The sequence below is a fragment of the Chlamydotis macqueenii genome, chromosome 3 (genome assembly GCF_036417535.1).
Source record: "Chlamydotis macqueenii isolate bChlMac1 chromosome 3, bChlMac1.mat, whole genome shotgun sequence".
In the NCBI taxonomy this organism is placed as follows: Eukaryota; Metazoa; Chordata; class Aves; order Otidiformes; family Otididae; genus Chlamydotis; species Chlamydotis macqueenii.
In genome coordinates, this window is record NC_141558.1 from 7,944,344 (window position 1) to 7,962,785 (window position 18,442).

The 18,442-nt window shown below is 36.7% G+C and overlaps 1 protein-coding gene across 4 annotated transcripts in view; it reads left to right on the forward strand.

The window, feature by feature from the left end:
• The window catches only part of ATAD2B (ATPase family AAA domain containing 2B), a 79,320-nt gene that overhangs the window by 50,423 nt on the left and 10,455 nt on the right, over positions 1–18,442 (forward strand). For all 4 annotated transcript variants that reach the window (XM_086743231.1, XM_086743232.1, XM_086743233.1 and 1 more), the window contains 3 exons: positions 253–412; positions 2,411–2,533; positions 7,011–7,148. In XM_086743231.1, coding sequence (XP_086599357.1) covers positions 253–412; positions 2,411–2,533; positions 7,011–7,148 — 421 coding nt within the window. The remainder of the gene's footprint in view (positions 1–252; positions 413–2,410; positions 2,534–7,010; positions 7,149–18,442) is intronic.

An 18,442-nucleotide genomic window follows, 5' to 3' on the forward strand; every position in this document is an offset into this window, starting at 1 on the left:
ATTTTATAATAAAAACATTAATTTTGAAAGATAAATTGGCGAGCTACTGGAGAAAAAGTAGCTTTGGAAGTCCTGTTCTTTGTCTCATAAAACTTCTGTTTTCAACTTAAATTTGTTTAGAAATCAAAATGTTTAGTTAATGTATTAGAGCTAAGCATGTGCAATGAATAAGAGTATAAAGGTGTGAAATTACCAATGTTCAAATGGAATGCAGAGGGTCCTGTGTCATTTCTATATGCTGTTTGTTTATAGGTTTCAGATTACCTTGAAGTTATCAAAGAGCCAATGGACCTTTCAACAGTAATAACCAAAATTGATAAACACAACTACTTAACAGCCAAGGATTTCCTAACAGATATTGACCTGATCTGCAGCAATGCATTGGAGTACAATCCAGACAAAGACCCTGGAGGTAAGGACCTACTTCATTTTGACCTACCAAACCCCAAAGCCTGGTGTTTAATCGCATATTTTGTTACTATTCAGACATTTAAATAAACTGCATGCTATGTGATAATTAGGGTAAGCGTGTCCTAAGGGTCTGTGCTTTTAATATTCTGAGGCATGTGGTGTGCTGGGGGACATTATAATGGCAGGAGGACTACAGCATTCAGAGTTATTTTCTAATAAGTTACATTTTGTAGTTCCTTTTTGAATTTGATAGCTCCTTTTTGGTGAATAGACTTTGTATATGCAACAAAACCCCAATGTAATTTGGAGAGCTCTGTAGAGAATCCTGCACACAATCTGGCAGTGCCCTGCTTTATTTGCACATTGGCTTTGAACGTGAAATTCACCCACAGAAATGAAGAACTGTGTACTTGGGGATAGAAATAGAACAGGATAAATCATCAGGCAAGGAAGCCAGTTGCAGCTGATTATGGGAGATTAGAAGGTATTGCCTTGACAAAGTGTGATGGGATGCTTTCAATTAAAATGGAATTTGCAGATGGAAGTGCATGTAAAAGCTGTTCACACTCAAAACTAAGGAAAGAACATCTTATATCCTCTTTGTTAGGGCCGCCTTACAGTGTACATTGCCAAAATGAAGCCTTTCCATTGGCAACGTCATCAATAAAACAACAACAAAGCCCCCCTTTAATGTAGTTGTATTTAATGTAAGCTGTACTTGGAAGTGTGAGTCCATCAGCAGGTGTAGTTCAAGGCATTAAAAAGTTTTTAATTACATCTTGTGAAATCATTTTACCAGGTTAAAGCCTGATTTTCTATATTTTTCTTGCTTATGAAATCTTTTATTTTGTGAGGTCTTTGCAAATATCTCATGCATCAACTAGATATAGTATAGTCTGATATTCCTGATTGTTGTCTTTAGTGACTATTAAAACAGATTAACTCTGCTAATTGTGTAATATATTGCAGACATTAATGTTGATGTTTGCTGTTGAAGTACCTCCATCAACTGTAAAAAGTAATTCCATATAGATGAATTGACAAATTGAACATGTTTGTACTAAAAGCAAACAATGTGTGTTGTAGGTTTCATTAAAAAGCAACGTTCTAGATGTCAGTTTTCTCCACGCTTACTTGTTAAGTTACAATTACCTTTCAGATTTCAACAGTGTTGGAATAATTTCCTTTGTGTGTTTCAAAGGTATGGGAAGTGGTCTTCCCTGAAAAGATGTTTTTTCATGAGTCAGGTTTAGACTTTCAGCGTGGGCAATATTGTGTCCTGTTCCCCCAATAGAGGTGAAAATGTAGCAAACTCGAGGCTTGTTTCTTGCCAATGTTTCTGACTGGATTAAAAAGAGAAATAGCTATTCAATATAAGCAATAAAGTAATCTGTTTTAGCACAATTTTCAATTTTCTAGCAGTTGTTGAATACAAATTAAGCAATAATTTAAGATTATTATTATTATTTTTTTTTTAAAAAGGGAATAATATAAGCAAGCTAGGTCTACCTTACTGATTCAGGAGATGTCCAGTGTGATTTTGCAGGCAGTGTAGTTGTGTGAATGTTTGTAGACTCCAGTGGGGTAAATTAATTCCTGGACAAGTCTCTTGTTACTTTTGGGACTCTCTGCACTGTACTCCATTATACATAGATCTGCCGGTAGAAACTGGTATACCTGCTGATTCTAGCAAGTTTCTTAAGGTTGCAAGTTGGTTTAGATGTGTTCATCATTCACTGTTTGCATTTGTTTATAAATGGCACTATTGATTAAAGTAATAATTTGTGCTTCTGAAAACTCCTGTATCTCTTAAATAACTAGGTTGTGATTTTTGAGCATGCTGTGGCGTCAATCCATCTACATTTTCACGCATTTGTAGTATTTCCCAGTTACTTCTATCTGTATCAATGTTGTAATACAAAATACAGAACAACATAGAGATGTTGAAGAATTTACATAGCTGTGATAAAATTAACAAGTGTGCTGTCCTGTTTTCTAGATAAAATAATTAGACATAGAGCTTGTACTTTGAAGGACACTGCACATGCTATCATTGCTGCTGAGTTGGATCCAGAATTTAATAAGATGTGTGAAGAAATCAAGGAAGCAAGAAGAAAAAGAGGTATGTTTAACTTCATTTATTTTAACACAACATATATGGGACAGAAAACAATTTACAAATGTCCATATAAATATTTAAATTTAAGATGAAATATGGAAAGTATGTCACACACAGAGGCAGTGCATGTTAAAGGATGACTGAACTTGAAACTTGTCCACTTTTCCAACTGTGTGAGCTGGTCTGATAAGACACCATCCTTCATTACAAAAGAAGGGTGCATTGCCTGTTGGCACAGAAAGTATTGTGGTACATAGTGAATGGATAAATGTTGGGATTGCTGTATTGATTGACGATGTTGTGGAACCAGAGCTGTATTCTAAAAATACCATGTAATGCATTGTAATAACATGATGAGGGAGAATGGGATTTAAAACACTGGATTTTCAGTTCAGCACAGGTGTACTTTTGGTGATAATCAGTTGATTTTTTTGCATGAAGAAACAACTATTACATCTGCATCGAGGGGAGCACGAGGTTGACAATCTAATAGTCCAGAATCAGGAGATGTAGCCCTCTAAATTGGAGGACATCACTGACTTAGTTTTTGTTTAAATTAGTGCAGTTGTTTTCAACTTGTAGTCCACAGGTCTCCAAGTTTGTTTGTTTGTTTGTTTTTTTTCTATTCTATTCTAAGTCTGCAGACAGCTTCTAAAGTGATTACAAAAGGTAATCAAAAGCCCAAACATATTCCCAGTAGGGCTGTGTTTGTGTGAAAGATTCTGTATCTCCATGGAAAACTTTTAAAGTTTTGAAAATTGGAAAAGGTTGAAAATCACTGAACTGTAACATTAGAACAAAATTTCGTGCTGATTTACGGATTGGTGATTTCAATAGTTTCAGCTTTGCCTTGGCTAGTTGTTTCCTGCTTTGCTGCCTGCTTTAGTAAAAAACTGCATTATTTGATTTCTAGGTTGAATTTGGCTGGTCGTAACTTATAGCAGCTGGTTCTTGAAATACTTCTATCAGTAGATTGAAGACTCTTTATTAATAAATTTCTTTGAACTATGCAATATCTGTAGACTTTCTCTTCTTCAGGTTTAAATGGATACAGTTCCTTTTATTTTCCCATTCAGTCATGCATTTTTTGTCTAATTCTTTACAAGCTTCCAATGTGTGTCTTGAATTGTGGATAAGAGAACCAATTGTAATTCACTCTGACTGTAAAATAGAACTAATATAATGCCTTCATTTCTCCTCTGTACTTTTCTATTAGAAATATAAGAATATTCACAATTCTGGCCTTAGTGCCACGCTGAGAGCTATGCTCAGTTAATTATCCATTATGAGTCCCCCATGATTGTTAAAGGTTATTGCTTCTGAGGTTAAAGTAACTGTTTGTAAGAGCTCTTTGTTACAGAATGACTATATAGCGTGTACATCCCTCCTTGCAAGTCTTGCAAGAGCTAACTGGAATGCTGCCCTTCTCTTTGTGGCAGTGACCAAGTAATATATATTTCTGTGAGCAAAACTTTCAGACCCTGTAAAAGAGGTGGGTTTTCAGAAGCATAATTAAGGCTGATGGTGTCATGCAATGAACTTGTTAAATCAGAAAAAGATGATACTATTGGTGTTAGATGCTGGTTAGTGGACCTTCATATATCGGTAAGTAACTAGCAGTACTAGTTGGTTGTGAGTAACAATAGCTCACATAAAACAATAGACAGGTTTCAAAGTGCATTCTGTGCATTAGCATGGAAACTGTTACAGTGTCACAGATACCTGCAAGTCACATTTCAAAGATGCTCGTGCTTTTGGACCACATTGTGGTGGTTTCAAGAGCAAATGAGCTCTGCAGCTGGTCCAGCTGCAGCTGGTCCAGCTGCAGAATGCGGAAGACTGAGATCACTTACTGGATTAAAAAGGACAGAAGGTTTGGAATGCCCGGAAGAAGCTGTATTAGATTGGCTGGTTATGAATTAAGAAAAATATATTAGCCTCTTGAGGTCTGAGGAAACCTCATACTCTAAGGCAAGCACAAGAGATTGTCCTGTTCCTGCATCAGGAATTCTGTCAAAGATTGTTATGTAGAACATCAGAAAGATGGCACTTCAGACACGGAGTCTTGGCACTGGTCATTGCAATGTGTAGAAGGGATGTGAATGCTGATCTGTCTTGCCATTACTCCTGTCTTGCCGTACAGAATATGTTCACCAAGACAGCAGATCAGCAAAAGCACAGTGCATCTGCTGGTCTACACTTTGACACATACCCTGTTTTGGAACATTTTGGCCATGGGATGACAAAGGTGTATACTTGCATTTTCTTCTTTTGACTGGATGTCCACAATGTTATTCAGGAATTTCTGGTTTCTTCTTTGGATTGATTCCCAGATGGTCAGATATAGAAGCAGATCCTCCTCCTTCTCTTCTGCTTCATAATTAGAGTATGTTTTGAAATAATGGAATGTTTCAATGAGGAAATACTGGAGGAAAACTGTGTAAGCTTTGTGCAACTGGTCACCTAAATGCAAGGCTGGTTGCCTAGGTGGAGTTACCTGATGAAATCATGCTGAATCAGGCAGCCAGCCTTGTTGCCTGACCAGTGTATGAGACAAAGTGGTGGGGATTTGAACCCTTAAGTACTTCTTTTTAACATCAACAAGAGATGTCCAAGCAAGACCTTAAATGAATGTTGAGACTGAAGTCACAGTGAATGTGCTTCATTGTATGATGCACAGCAGGCTTTTTTCATCTGAGGGTACCCTAAGCTTCTCTTTTCATCATCCTTTAAAAGTGCCGGACGTCCAGGTGTAAAAAAAGTCCACATGTATCATGTGAACCTGCTAGCAGTCCTTGGATTGTATTAATGCTCTATCAGAAGAGGTCAAGGTAGTGTTGCAGTCACAGATTGAGTCAGAGTGGGTGTCTGTGGCCATCAGAAAGGAAATTTGTCTTCTGACGAAAAGAACGTGCCCTGTACTCAGTTAGATCTTGACTACGTTTGGAAAGACTTCAACATTCAACATACGATTTGGATGGAATCAAGCGAGCTGATCTGCGTGAGACTTCTCATAGATTCTCTGGAAATGTTACCAAGTGTTTCTGTGTGGAATCGCAGAAGAGTCTGAAAGGCAGGTGGCACATACTGTAGGCTTTTTAATCTTCACCCAGCTGAAAAGCCATTGATTTTCTGAATTGTGCCATGTATTAGCTCTTCATTTATTTCCAGGATACTGAAGATGAGAGTTAAGGCTAAAAAGCTCCATGTCCATTTTCTTCACAATTCTCTTGGCAAGTTGTTTAGCAATCTTAGATAGTTTTAAAATGGAAGATATTTTCTACATCACTTTCTTTTTCCACAACTTCTCTGGTTTTTTGACAGATCTGCCATTTTTACTTAGTACTGAGACTGGTGACCAGTCTCAAAAGAAGTACTACAGTCTAACAGAATGATAAACTATATAATAAAATTAGTATTTGGAAGTTAAATTAAGAATTTCTTGTTCTTGTACTACTGAAATGAGGTGCTGTTGTTGAAAGATGGTAAGTCTAAGGATAACAAGTTCTAAGTTGATTAATTAAGAACAATATATGCTAGATTATTGGAATTTGCAGCTTTTTGTTGAAACTAGCAGATAACAAGGTAGAAGTGGTGGATGTTTTCAGTAATTAAATGTATTTGATATGCAGTTTAAAATATTTGTAATGGTATCTAGACAGTTATGCTGTGACTATTAACTGTTAGGTGAGAGTTCCTTTGTGAATCTTTTAATTTCTGCATCCATCTAGTTTTAGACCTTCTTGTCAGCTCTTGATCACTTGGTTCTGGTTATTGTTAGAAATGTGGTGTGACAATTTGAGGGCTTTTTTAGTGAACAGATAGGAAATTCTAGTTCACTAATGCGAAACTTCAGAGATTCATTTATGTCTTTAAAATGTGTTTAACCAATATGAAAGCTTGTATTTTTAGTTTTGTTTAAAATTCTTTGAAATAGTAGAAGCTGTGAGATGAACTTATATTACAGACAGTAATAATAAAAAATTATAAAGCAGAATGGCATTTTCTTAATCTAAAAGCTCATATTGACTCTAAAATGAATCAATTTAACATAACACAGATCATGGTTACAATACAAGGTTTTTATTAAGATACTCCTTTTTCTATGGCATACAATGCCATTGTGAATTGCTACTTATTTTACATCATCTGTTTAAAATTAGGAAAAATTGAAACTGTCAATAAGAATTTGCTTTATAGAGCAAATGTGGTTAGAAGAGTGCAATCTTTGGGGACTCACGTGTGAGACAGTTGTATTTTTCTAAGCCATCTGAGCTGATAGTTTTAAGATCATGCAACCAGTAAGTTATTTTGTCAGTAGAAAACAAATATTCTTGATTCTAATCTTTGTTTTGAATGTCCAGCTAAATATTAATTGATGTATTCTTATTGCAGCAAGGTATTCCATGTTTTTTTTAAAATTCAGTCGTTTTATGCAGCTTGGTTTATTTAAATAGGTATGGTTATCTTCTGTGTGCAGGCTTATCAGTAACAGCAGAACAAGTAAATCCTCATGGTTCCTCTGTGCGAAAAACAGAAGCTAGAGTTGAAGAGGCTTTGCGGAACAAACAGAAACCCACAATGGCGGTGTGGCCCAACTCTGCGAATAAATGTGCATGTGAGTACCTTGGGTGGTAATTGTGCAAAATTAGAGATACTTAAATGGCAAACAATTAAAATATGTCTCTACTACTGTTTGCTGATTATTTCCAGAAGTAATTTTAGGCATGAAACAGTGAAACTTTAGGAAATACTCTTTTCTGACTGCATGAAATCTCTGCCCAGGAAGTTATAAAGAAGCAGGATTTCTGGTTTTGAGATAAAGAATAGCTGGTTTTCTAATATAATACTAGTATTACATTTTTCTTGGTAAAAGACTGTTTTCAGTGTAAGAAAAATCTGATCCAGTGAGAGGATTGCTTTTGTCTGTTTGGTAAGTGTTAAGATTTGTTTAGCTATGTGTGTATTCACAGGTACATACGTGCTGCTACATACCCTCACATGCACTGTATTTATTCACTTCCTATCTTCAGTACATACAGTATTGTGGTAAAAGTTAGTAGAGAGATTACAAATGTGACTGTTCTTTTTCTTTATGGCCCCTGGTTTTCAATAGTCCTTACCCGTTACTGGAGGATGCTAAGATAGTCTTGCTGCAGCCTGCTGGATTAGTCCAATTAATTGATCACAATCTCTGGATTTGTCAGGAGTGACTGTTTAACTGTGGCGAGGTAATCAGACGCACTGCTAATTGTTTTCAAGCAGTAAGTTGATTAGAACAGGTAAATACATAAACAAAGACTATAAGAGAAAGTGAATGTGATATACTGATAGTTGTGCATGCCTTTCCTGATGAAGATGTTGAATCCATTATTAATATATTATTAATAGCATTATCAGTTATTGCTTAATAGGCAAACTGATAGATTGGAGCTGACAGATTTTCATTGGTCGTTGTGCTCTCCTCCATGGTGTTTTTCTTTGATGAGAACGAGTTCTAGGCATGGTGATAACTGCCCAGAGATGAACTTTGTTTTTATATGAATGATAGTGTTGATGTCAAATAGTTTAATTAATTAGAGGTATATAGTTTTATTTCCTGAAGCTGTAATTTCTTCCATTAAAGGAATCAAAGTAAATTGCACAGAGTTATGGCTTGAAAAAATTGTTATATAATAAACTGATCATGTGAATCCAAGCTGTTCTTCATTCATTTGGCAGCTTGTGCAAAAACAGAGAGATGAGGAAAAGGATTCTAAATTTTTTTTTTCAGTTTCCAGTGAAATCCAAGGTGGAGATTCTCACTCTAGCTGATCTACAGAGCACTTTTCGGGCTCTGCTGGCTCTGCAGCAGACGTTGGGTTTATAGACCGCCAAGCTGGATGTCTCTTGAGAAGAGAGATAGCCATTACTGGTGACTTGTATAAAAAGAAGCTCTGGTACCTCTGCTGTCTTCTCCACTTAATGCTGTGGATGCAGTGGCAGTCGTTTGAAAACTGGAGTCATCCACTGAAGGAAACTGCCAGCATTGCTGTGCGTCAACGGAAAAGAAGCTAGTGTTAAGGCACCATTCCTGCAGTATTTTGGTGATTTATACTGGAAGGCAAGAAAATGTGAGGCTTAGTGGTGTTTGGGACTATGATCAAATGAAAATCTGCCTTTTAAGGCTGAGTCTGGGAAAGGTAGCTAGTCCAGGAGGGATGTGATGCATCTAGTAACCAAGAAGGAGAACCAGGAGTTGATTAGCTATTGGAAATCTGCAGAAGGAACTGAAGTGGGCACACTTAAGGTTGATGTGGTAAGCTCAGTAGAGACAAGAAACTAGGAAGAGATGCAGTCTTAGGGTGTTTGGAGGAAGAAGCCGGAGTAAAGTGAGAACAGAACTGAGCAGATTGTAGGGAGGTCGTATAGCAGCAAATTGTATGGTGGATTGTGATTGTTTAAATTGAAGAAACAAGTGTAGAGAAGGGGTTTCTGAACAGAGATTATTTTGGAGGTAGAGTGGAGACTTTTTTTTTATGGTCAAAAACTAAGTTGTGGTTTTTTTTTTTTTTTAAATACTAAAATGTATTATACAAGCAGAGTAACAGGGATGATTATTTCTGTATTTTAATTACACGGGATAAAAACTGTATTTTCCAATTAATAAATCTGAAAACCTCCCATTTTTTCTGCTGTTTGAACCTGAATTAATTTGTTTCCTTAGATAAATCTGAGGAAAAAATACCCAATTGTAACGTTATTTTCCTGATTAAATTAATTTTTTAGGAGCTTTGTTTACAGTATTTTAGAAAACAGCTACAAAAAGGTCAATTCAGATGAAACACTTGAGAACCCTGAAGGAAATTAATGTCAAGCATCTTCTCTAAAAACAGAGTGGACTACAGACAGTGCAGCAGCCTTCCCCAGTTTAAAGCCCTTTTTACTGTTCAGGGCTAGTACGATAGAGAATGAGAGTTAGTTTATAATGTGTTGAGTTTTTTTTTTTCTGAAATGATGTATTTTGTATGAAACTTTATTTAGTTACTTATTATTTTGTGATTTATTTATTTTTCTAATGTATTTTAGTTTTTTTTCATTCGATTACACTAGATGGGCTATCAGAAATGTCACAGAAAATAGTTGTTCTATTTGAAGGCATGGTGATATGCGTTCCTGAGTTAGATTTAATCTGCAGCTTCCATTTCCGTTGCACTGGTGATGGATGTTGTATCACAGTATAGATCAGTTTTACAAGTACTGAATTACTAGAAGTTGCTGAAAATCCATTTGGGAGAGTTCTGCAACAGATAACTTAAAATATTTCCATGTTGACTGTGTATTTTGGGAAAAGTGCAAGAGTTCTGGTGGGAACTTGGAATGAGACGTAGGTCAAAAGCCTGATATAAGTAGTTGTGTGCTCGTAGAATCACAGAGTTGCTGTGGGCGGAAGAAACCTCTGGAGATCATTTAGTCTAGTGCCCCTGCTCAGAGTTGATTGCTGGAGGCTGTATCTGGTTGTGTTTTGAATATCTCCAAGAATGGAGGTTCCGTGACGTGCCTGGGAAACCTCTTCTAGTGCTTGGCCACTCTCACAAGGATTCCGTTTTAATTTTGATTTGAATGTCTTGTATTTCAATCTGGGCCCACTACCTGTTGTCACTGAGCATGGATGAGAAGGGTCTCTTTTCTCCTTTGTGTGTGTGTATGTGTGTCTAAAAGGAAACTACCAGCAATGTGTAGTTTGGTGTGTCTGGTAAATAAATAATTTCTAAGTGGTTTAGATATATGTTAGTGCATAAAACATTACAATCTGTTTAATTATTGGGATGCTGTATAGTAGAACTTTGTCCTACTGCTCTATTTTGCCAGTAGATGGAGTATGTTGCATATTAGATTACTGTCTTGCAGTTGCTTCTTTTAGTGTTACATATAAATAAACTGTATGGGGAATATTTGGTTTTACATTCTTATCTTTTTTTTTTTTCAGTAATTAACAATAACATATTGTGGTGATAGACTGCATATTTTACGTTTTCTTCATAGAAAAGATATCTTTTATGCTGTATGATAAATATGATAGTTGTCAAAATAGTATTTGGAGCCAATAAAAATTTTTAAATACTTTGTGTTATGTGGAGCATTAAAAATATAAGTTTTATATGAAAGTAATTTTGTGAAATATGAAGTAAACACACTACTAACATTGCCCAATAATCAAAGTGATTAGTGGTCTCTATAGAAAGAACTGTAGGGAGATTAAGCAAGGATATAAAAAACTACTGCAGAAAATGATGTAGTTTCTAAATAAATAATATTTTGTGTGCCTTTTTGTGATTTTTTTAAGTATTTTTTTTTTCCCCTACTAAATGGTGATCTTTGCTATCATATAAAATTATGTGTTTCTGCTTTATGATGGAAAGGAGGTTTTGTTTTGGCAGGAGTTTTTTTTTTTTAAGATTTTTAGAAAGAAAAGGTATTTTGTTTATAAGCTTTTTCAAAAACAATTTTATTTTCAGTCTTTGTCTGATTTTCATTTGTTTAGTCTCTTTTCTTTGAGTTCTCTGATACAGTGGTGTCTGCTGTGCTTCAGGCGTTCATATGACTGCAGTAATCCCTTATCAAGGGACATGGCAGACCAGATGCCATATGGTTTTTATTATTTTAACTATTTTCTGCCTTTTGGACTAGTTCTGAATTTGGATTCAGAATTTGGATACTGGCACATTAACAGTCATCCAGATGCTAACGTTAAAATCCTCGTAGCTGCTGATGTTTTGTCACAAATCCTACACTTGCTACTGTTTTCTTTTCTCCTCCTGCTCTCCAGAAAAGGGATTTGACTTGGATTAGTCCTCACTTGAGATAGAGGCAAGTACTATAACTTGAAAAATAGGATAAAAATGATTTTCTGAGGACATTTTTACTTGGAGCTGAGACAACTATTTCTCTTTGGTTCTTTATCATTTTGTTCTGGGTAGCGTAGGAGTTTGCATTCTGGATGGAGAGTAGTTTGATCCTTCTGTATCTGGTGCTGGCTTCGACTAGATGCTTTAAAAGGCAGTTGCAAACATTTGAGAATTTTTTTTTTCATGCCTGATTTTGAATGAAATACCAATTTAGCAAATTCTGAGTTGTTTAGGAGTTCTTTAAAAACCCATAGGCTTTGCAATTCTTCTAATTTAAAACGCCATTTAATGAATTTGTGAGAGTTCTAATAAATCCAGACTGCCCATTCTTTTTTGGTATCCCATCAAACTTTTGCACTCTGATATCTAGTGGCAAAGAAATTTTCTTTCATCACTATTAAATACCTGCCTCTTGAATTAATCAAATGTCTTTTTTTTTCTCTGACAGAGGGCAAAGAGGGTCCTACAGTTTACCCGATCAGTGACTTTTAAAAATATTCTATTGTTTTTAATCTCCTTTCTAACTCAGTAATGCAAGATTGCTCAGCGTCTCTTAAGAAGGTTTTCCTGAAAGCATTATCAACACCTTTCTTATAAACATGGTAAAAAGAGAGACGTTTAAGAAAAAAAAAAATTGTTAATGAGTTCTTCTAAAATACTTTCTTTCTCCTAAGTGGTTTGCACAAGTGATGTACTAAAAACCAGTTGTCAGATCTTTTAGATATATCTTACTCCTTCCCCCCATTTGAAAACTGTGTCAATGTTTGCTTTAAATTGTTTAAAGATGTGGTATAAAGTTTTTGTCTGCAGAAGTTTTTTATTTTCTTGTGTTTATTACCCATTTCTTAACTTCAATTTTCTTTGGTGTTTTTTTTTTTTTTTCCTATTTTTACCTCTGTGACACAGAAACCAACCAGCAGCCATGAGCCTTTCAGACACGTGCAATAAATGAATGCTGTAAACTCTGTTGAAAGTAATTTTAGAGTGGGAGCCTCTTCTGTGCTTGTGAAGTTGCAGGAGAAACTTGTGATTGTTCGTGGTTCTCTTGCAGCAGGGAAGGTGTCATTCAGTAGTCCTTATGTAAATAGCTGTAATAGCTGCTGTTGTACAAAGCTACTCAGCAGAGAGAAAATGAGCAGATCTATACAGGTGGAAAGTATAAAACTGATCTCTGCAGGTGATATTAATCTGGTTGTCGCTTCTCTTTTGACTTCTTTTTTCTCTTTAATTTTCCTATGTGACTGTCTTGTCGTGTACTTTACTAACATGATTACTCTGGTTTCATGTAAATTCTATTTTTAGCTTGGTTTCCCAAGAAAATAATACCTGTGCTCTCTGTCCATCTCTGCTCCCCTAATAACTTCTGAATCACTTAGCTGGGTTCAGATGGGTTTGACAGGAGTTTAGGACCGAAAGACTAGATTCCTGCAGGTTTTGTGAAAATCGGTAGCTGGATAAATCTACGCATCTACTGAAGGAAGAGGCTGTAGATTGAAAATGGTAGTTACCTATTCTGCCTGGCCACGTTAGCTGATCAGTTAAAACATTGCATTGGCCAACCATGGCACGCACACCTCAGATATATCTTGTGTCCTGTTCGACTGGAGTGGGGAGAAACCTGCTCCTTGCAGGGGAGCTGGACTAAATGACCTTTAAAGATCCCTTCCAACCCAAACTATTCTATGATTCTGTGATTCTATATTGGGAGAATTTTGTGAAAAATATTGGCAAGAGCTTGAGTTGAGTTCATTGTATGGGATGGTAGGGGAAAGCAATTGACCTGGGGGGGAAATGCTGGGGATACTGCAGGCAAGATTTCTTTTTTGAAACGTACTTCATCTCCTTATTATGGAACTTGACTCCTCCTTGTTGAGTAGAAGTGCCCAGGTTCTTCAAGTATTTGTTTACATAACATAAAATGTTATAGATGCTGATGAAGATAATAAATATGTTAAGTTGTTGCATACTGATTTTTTAATGTATTTGTCAGGTTTGTGCCTTGAGCACCTTCCATCTAGGTGAAGAAAATGACATAACTTTTAGGGGTTAGTTTCACAGTCACTTCAAGCTGGTCAAACTTGCAGGTTACTACTAAAGGTGCAGTCTCGCCTTTTCACTGGTTGCATGTTCCCACCATCTCCCCTATGCCAGCACCATCATTCATGAATTGGAAAGCTCAGTTGGGGAACTAAAGATGTTGAAAACTAACCTAGAAAAAAAACCCATAATGTTTCAGAGGGATTTAGTTCCCTTATCTGTTTTACTGCAGGAACAGTAGTGCCAGTACAAATGAGGTAGTGGAAATGCTATAGCTGGCTTTGGAGGGAGAATGGCTTTGTCTGTTAGTGGAAGCTGGCACCTCATTTTGCTTTTCAAGCCATTGTGGAACTGTGCTCTGTTCTTTCTTACTGCTTATCTCTGACTGCAGTTTGGGACTTTGTGACTAAAAACTCGAGAGACTTTCAAGTGGACTATTCAGTGCCCCTTGGTGTAAGGAATGTGGAGCTACTGGAAGCAGCTAAATTACTGTGGCAAATACATAGATATCCTGGATGCTGCGTAAGAGCACAAATGGCTATGCTTTCTCAAGGCTTTGAGTTACTTTACACACAAGACATCAGAAAGAAGTTTAGGGTTTTGATCATGGAAGAAAAACTTGAAACGCATGCCTTGCTTCAAGAGGTTCTTGAATGTACTGCAGACACAAAATCTAGATCCATGGTGATCTTATTTGCCATGAGAATCTCCTTTGGATTTTAATCCCCAGGAATTCTTTATGAAATAAAGGTAAAACCAGACAATCTACTGTTTGATGGATGTGCGTTTTATCATTTAATGACAGAGGATTCACATTCTTTGATGGACTTTTAAGCAATATAGAGGCATATAAGGGTCTTTTCTGCAGCATAAAGTGAACTTGTTAGCCTCCACTAATACTGTATTGCACTCTGTGTACTGTAGTAGGCAAACTACAGAAATTTCAACAAAAATGTATCTGCTTTGACTGCTACATCTTCTCATTAGAGTTCATCCACATTAAGGCAAGCAGACTTGCTTGTTAATGACTGACAATCTTTGAATGTTGTAATTATATCTGCTGCCTTTTCCAACTGTTAACTTTATAGAGTCTGCAGTTCTGTCACCGTACTGCAGGATTTGAGGGACAGCAGCAGTGTATACCTGAACGTTGAAGCTGCTGTTTGAGATGTGTTTTCCTGAGACCATACGAAACAGAAAGGTGACAGTTACCTCCAGATCTCACAGAAGTACTTCAGGAGTGTGGGAAGGATTTGAGATTTTTTTTTGTTTGTGTTGTTTTGGGTTTTTTGACCATCGCTGTTCTTTAATACACAAGAACTGTACTCTGCTCTGAACAGGGTTGCTGTGCACCCCTAGATAAGGGCGCTTATTTTGCCAGGAGATGTCATTACTTGATGTATCTGACTTGGGAGTCTTAAGGCAGAACCTGCCAGCGGGTGAGAATTTCTAGAAGTCTGCTACAGGTTTCATTTTACTTAACTTGTGCCTACAGGACTAGTCCTTCTGAAGTAAGTACAGAATTTACTTTTAAAACATGGGAAGCTGCCTCTGGAGGAAATGCTGTCTGCCTTAAGTTTAGGGATCATTCAGCTGACACTTAAGGTGTCTCAGCTTAGGAGTGGAAGAATTGAGAAATTCTTACTGCTTAACAAAATGTAGAGTAAATTTATATTCAGTGGTTAATTACACTGTATTATATCACACTTTTAAAAAATGCCATCTGCATAAACTGTGCAGCTTAGGGAAAAATAAGAATGGGGAAGGGTTGTTTTTGATATTAGCTTCATGTGAACCCGAGTGGAATGTTGTGTGTGAGTCGTGGTCAAAGAGGTATTTGTTGCCATTAAAAATTCTGAAAAATGATTTACAAAAAGGTAAACCAGAAAGAAGCTAGAACTGAAGTGAGGATCCCCTTAGCAAATCTGTAGAGGTTATGTGAAGATTATAGAGAGAAGAGTTCAGCAATTCAGAAGGCAAGCAAATGTATTCATGTGTGAATAATTGGTATTATAATAGTTTGAGTTATAGAAACTCAGTTCTATAAAGCAGAATTCCTCTGACAGTAGTATTTCTACTGCCTCTGGCACAAATACTGCCAGAAGACTGGGTATCAATGGGTAGATTTCAGATGAGTAGTTTTAAAAGGAATAATTGAAAAGGTGTTAAGGTGCTAACTTGCAATTGTATATACTCTGATAATTTTCTTAACAAAGTTAACTCAAAATTTTTCTTCTGTAAATAGCTATCCTATTCTGTTCCTTACTGAAAGCTTTAATGTGTCATGAATCATACTGACTATGAAATAAAAAGTGTGGGATTCTGCTCTTGCTAGTTTACAGCCTTATAAAATGTCAACATTAAGGTACAGGAGAGGGGACTCCAGGTGAAGTTTATTATTTAACAGCAATCCATTAACCGTTTACTTACTGCCCATTGGCCCTTTAGTTTTGCGTCACTTTTACCCTGTGGTAGTTCCTTCTTCCTTTTTAAATTTTATTTTATATTTCACTGTCTTGCAAGATTCAGAGATAAATTTTACTTCTTCCTGTCTCGTATGACAGCTCCTCAGAACAGTTTTATTTTTCTTTTAGTAAGGATAAAGGGAATCAGTCTAGGTGATGAAATCTGGCATCAACGTCTATGTTTGGTCACATGGTTCCTTGCCCCATTAAACACCCCTCCTACTTGTACCACTCCCTTAGCTTTACTGGGGGAAGTGGGCAGGACAGAAAGACAGATTGGTCTTGGTTTTTCTTTTGAAATGTTGTATTCCTTGCTTAGCTTTTCACTCTTTGTAGAGGCTTGGCTGTCTATATAAAAGAAAAATCTGTGTAATGATGTTATGGGTGCTAAGGATCTGTAACCAAAATTTCTACTCATATCCTAGAAGACATTCCTTTGCACAGAGCAGTACAGCCTAGATGAGAACAAAAAGACGTCATTTTGAAGGGGCAGTTTAAACGTGAGGACTAGAATTCTACTTTCAATATGATGAAGAACATAAAAACTGATGAATGGGCTCAAAGATATATTAGGTAGAGGAGTAAGAATCTCACTGAGGTAATGAAAATGATGTAGGCAGTTTTATGTTAAATAAATTCAAATGAGAGATTTAGGTGGATTTATGAAAGTCTGAGGAGACAAGGCTTCAGTGGCTGAAATGGAAAGGTCTGAAAGCAAAGGCTTTGAATGACGGGGAAAAAGGTTGGTTCTTAGAAGTATATGGACATAAAGAATGAGGATTTTTCAAGTGTGTCCTGGTTTTGGCACCAATGGAATTAGCTTTCCTCTCAGTAGCCAGTGTGTTTTGGATTTAATGTTGCTAAACACACTGGTGTTATGAGTTGCTTATGAGACCAAGGACACTGTCTGGCTTTCCAGATCTCACTGATGTGCAGGTGCAGGAAGCTGGGAGGGATGCAGCCAGAATAATTGTCCCAGAGTGGCCAAAGAGAGTATTCCATGCCAGAAATGTCATGCTCAGTATATAAGTGAGGGTTGCTTGGGGTGGCGTGGGAGGTGCGCACCTCTCTCTCTCCCACTCCTTTGCTTGCCGCTCGGTTTTGTTTCTGTGATCACTGCTTGGGACGGGCTGTATCGGTCGTTGGGACATCGACCGGTGAGAAATCGTGCGTTGTTCGTTTTGTATATTTTAGTATCTCTATATTCTGTTGTTATTGTAATTTTCCTTTGCTATTTTAGTAAACTGTCTTAATCTCAACCCATGAGTTTTTCTTTCTTCCCAATTCTCTCCCCCATCCCGCTGGGGAGGGGGAGGGTGAGCAAGAAGCTGTGTGGTGTTAGTCACTTGTGGTTACAGGTCTGGATGTCTCAGAGGACAATGGTGCTGCCTTCAAACAAGAAGGAGTAAGAGTCTGGGATGAGAAAATTTAGCATTAACTGAAGTCTATTGACTAAATGTGAGTGAAATCCAAAAGTAGCTAGATTATTGCTTTTGTCGGTACAAATACTGTTAAATATTAGAAGGACGTGTTCTGCAGTATCTGGCGCTGAAATGGTGCTGTTCTTTTCTAAATCTCAGGGGTTGGTTGGAGGTATCAGTATTTTTTTAAATACTGTGACATAACACTGGTTTTATAATAGCAATTTTTAAACCAAAGCTCTGTTTTGTGTGCGTGCTTCAATGAAGAAGCCAAAAAAAAATTACTACATTTACTGTTTTTGAGGTAGTGTAAACTTCAGAATTCCTGAGAGAACATCTTCTGTGGCACTTTGTGTGATTGCTTTGGCCTAATTAAAAACAGCAGTAAAAGCCAAGATGTACGTGTGTTCGAATACTGCTGCATGAGAGTGAGTGTTCAGCTGGACTTGCTGACTGTCGTTTAGGAAGACTTGAAATTTAGTTACATGTGTAATGCAAGATTAATGGCATTTTACCTTAATGTGATTTTTCTCACATTCAGGAATTTTAGGAATGTACCTGTGTGTTTGGGCAAATACCTGGAATGAGAATTCATAAGAGCTCGTATGATGGACAAAAGGGATGCACTAGTAAAGTGGGATATTTAAAGTACAGTTAATTGATATTTTAAATGTCAAGTAGTTTGACATAATATCTGACTCTTACAGCAAAGTCAGCCATAAAAGCCAAAGTCAATGTATCTTTAAAAATGTCAACTTTCTTATGAATTTATACACTTTAGGACATACTAAATTTACTTTAAAAGGCTTTTACTCCCCATCTTTTTACTTATCTTTGTACGTTGACCTGAGGCTAATTTTTGTCTTGTACGTTTACATCTCCCTGTTTAGTTTCAGATTTGCTGCTTCTGTTAATGAAAATCTCTTGCACAATCTAGGGAAAGATTACATGAGCTTCTGAAAAGTTATGTGAGCAGGTTTTAGTTTGTCATCAATAAAACAGTGAAACTAACTATAGAAACCACCAACAAATCTACAAAATAGCTGGAGAAAGGGAATTTTCCCCTCAAATGTTACAGTTCTCAGTAAGGATTATTTGTAA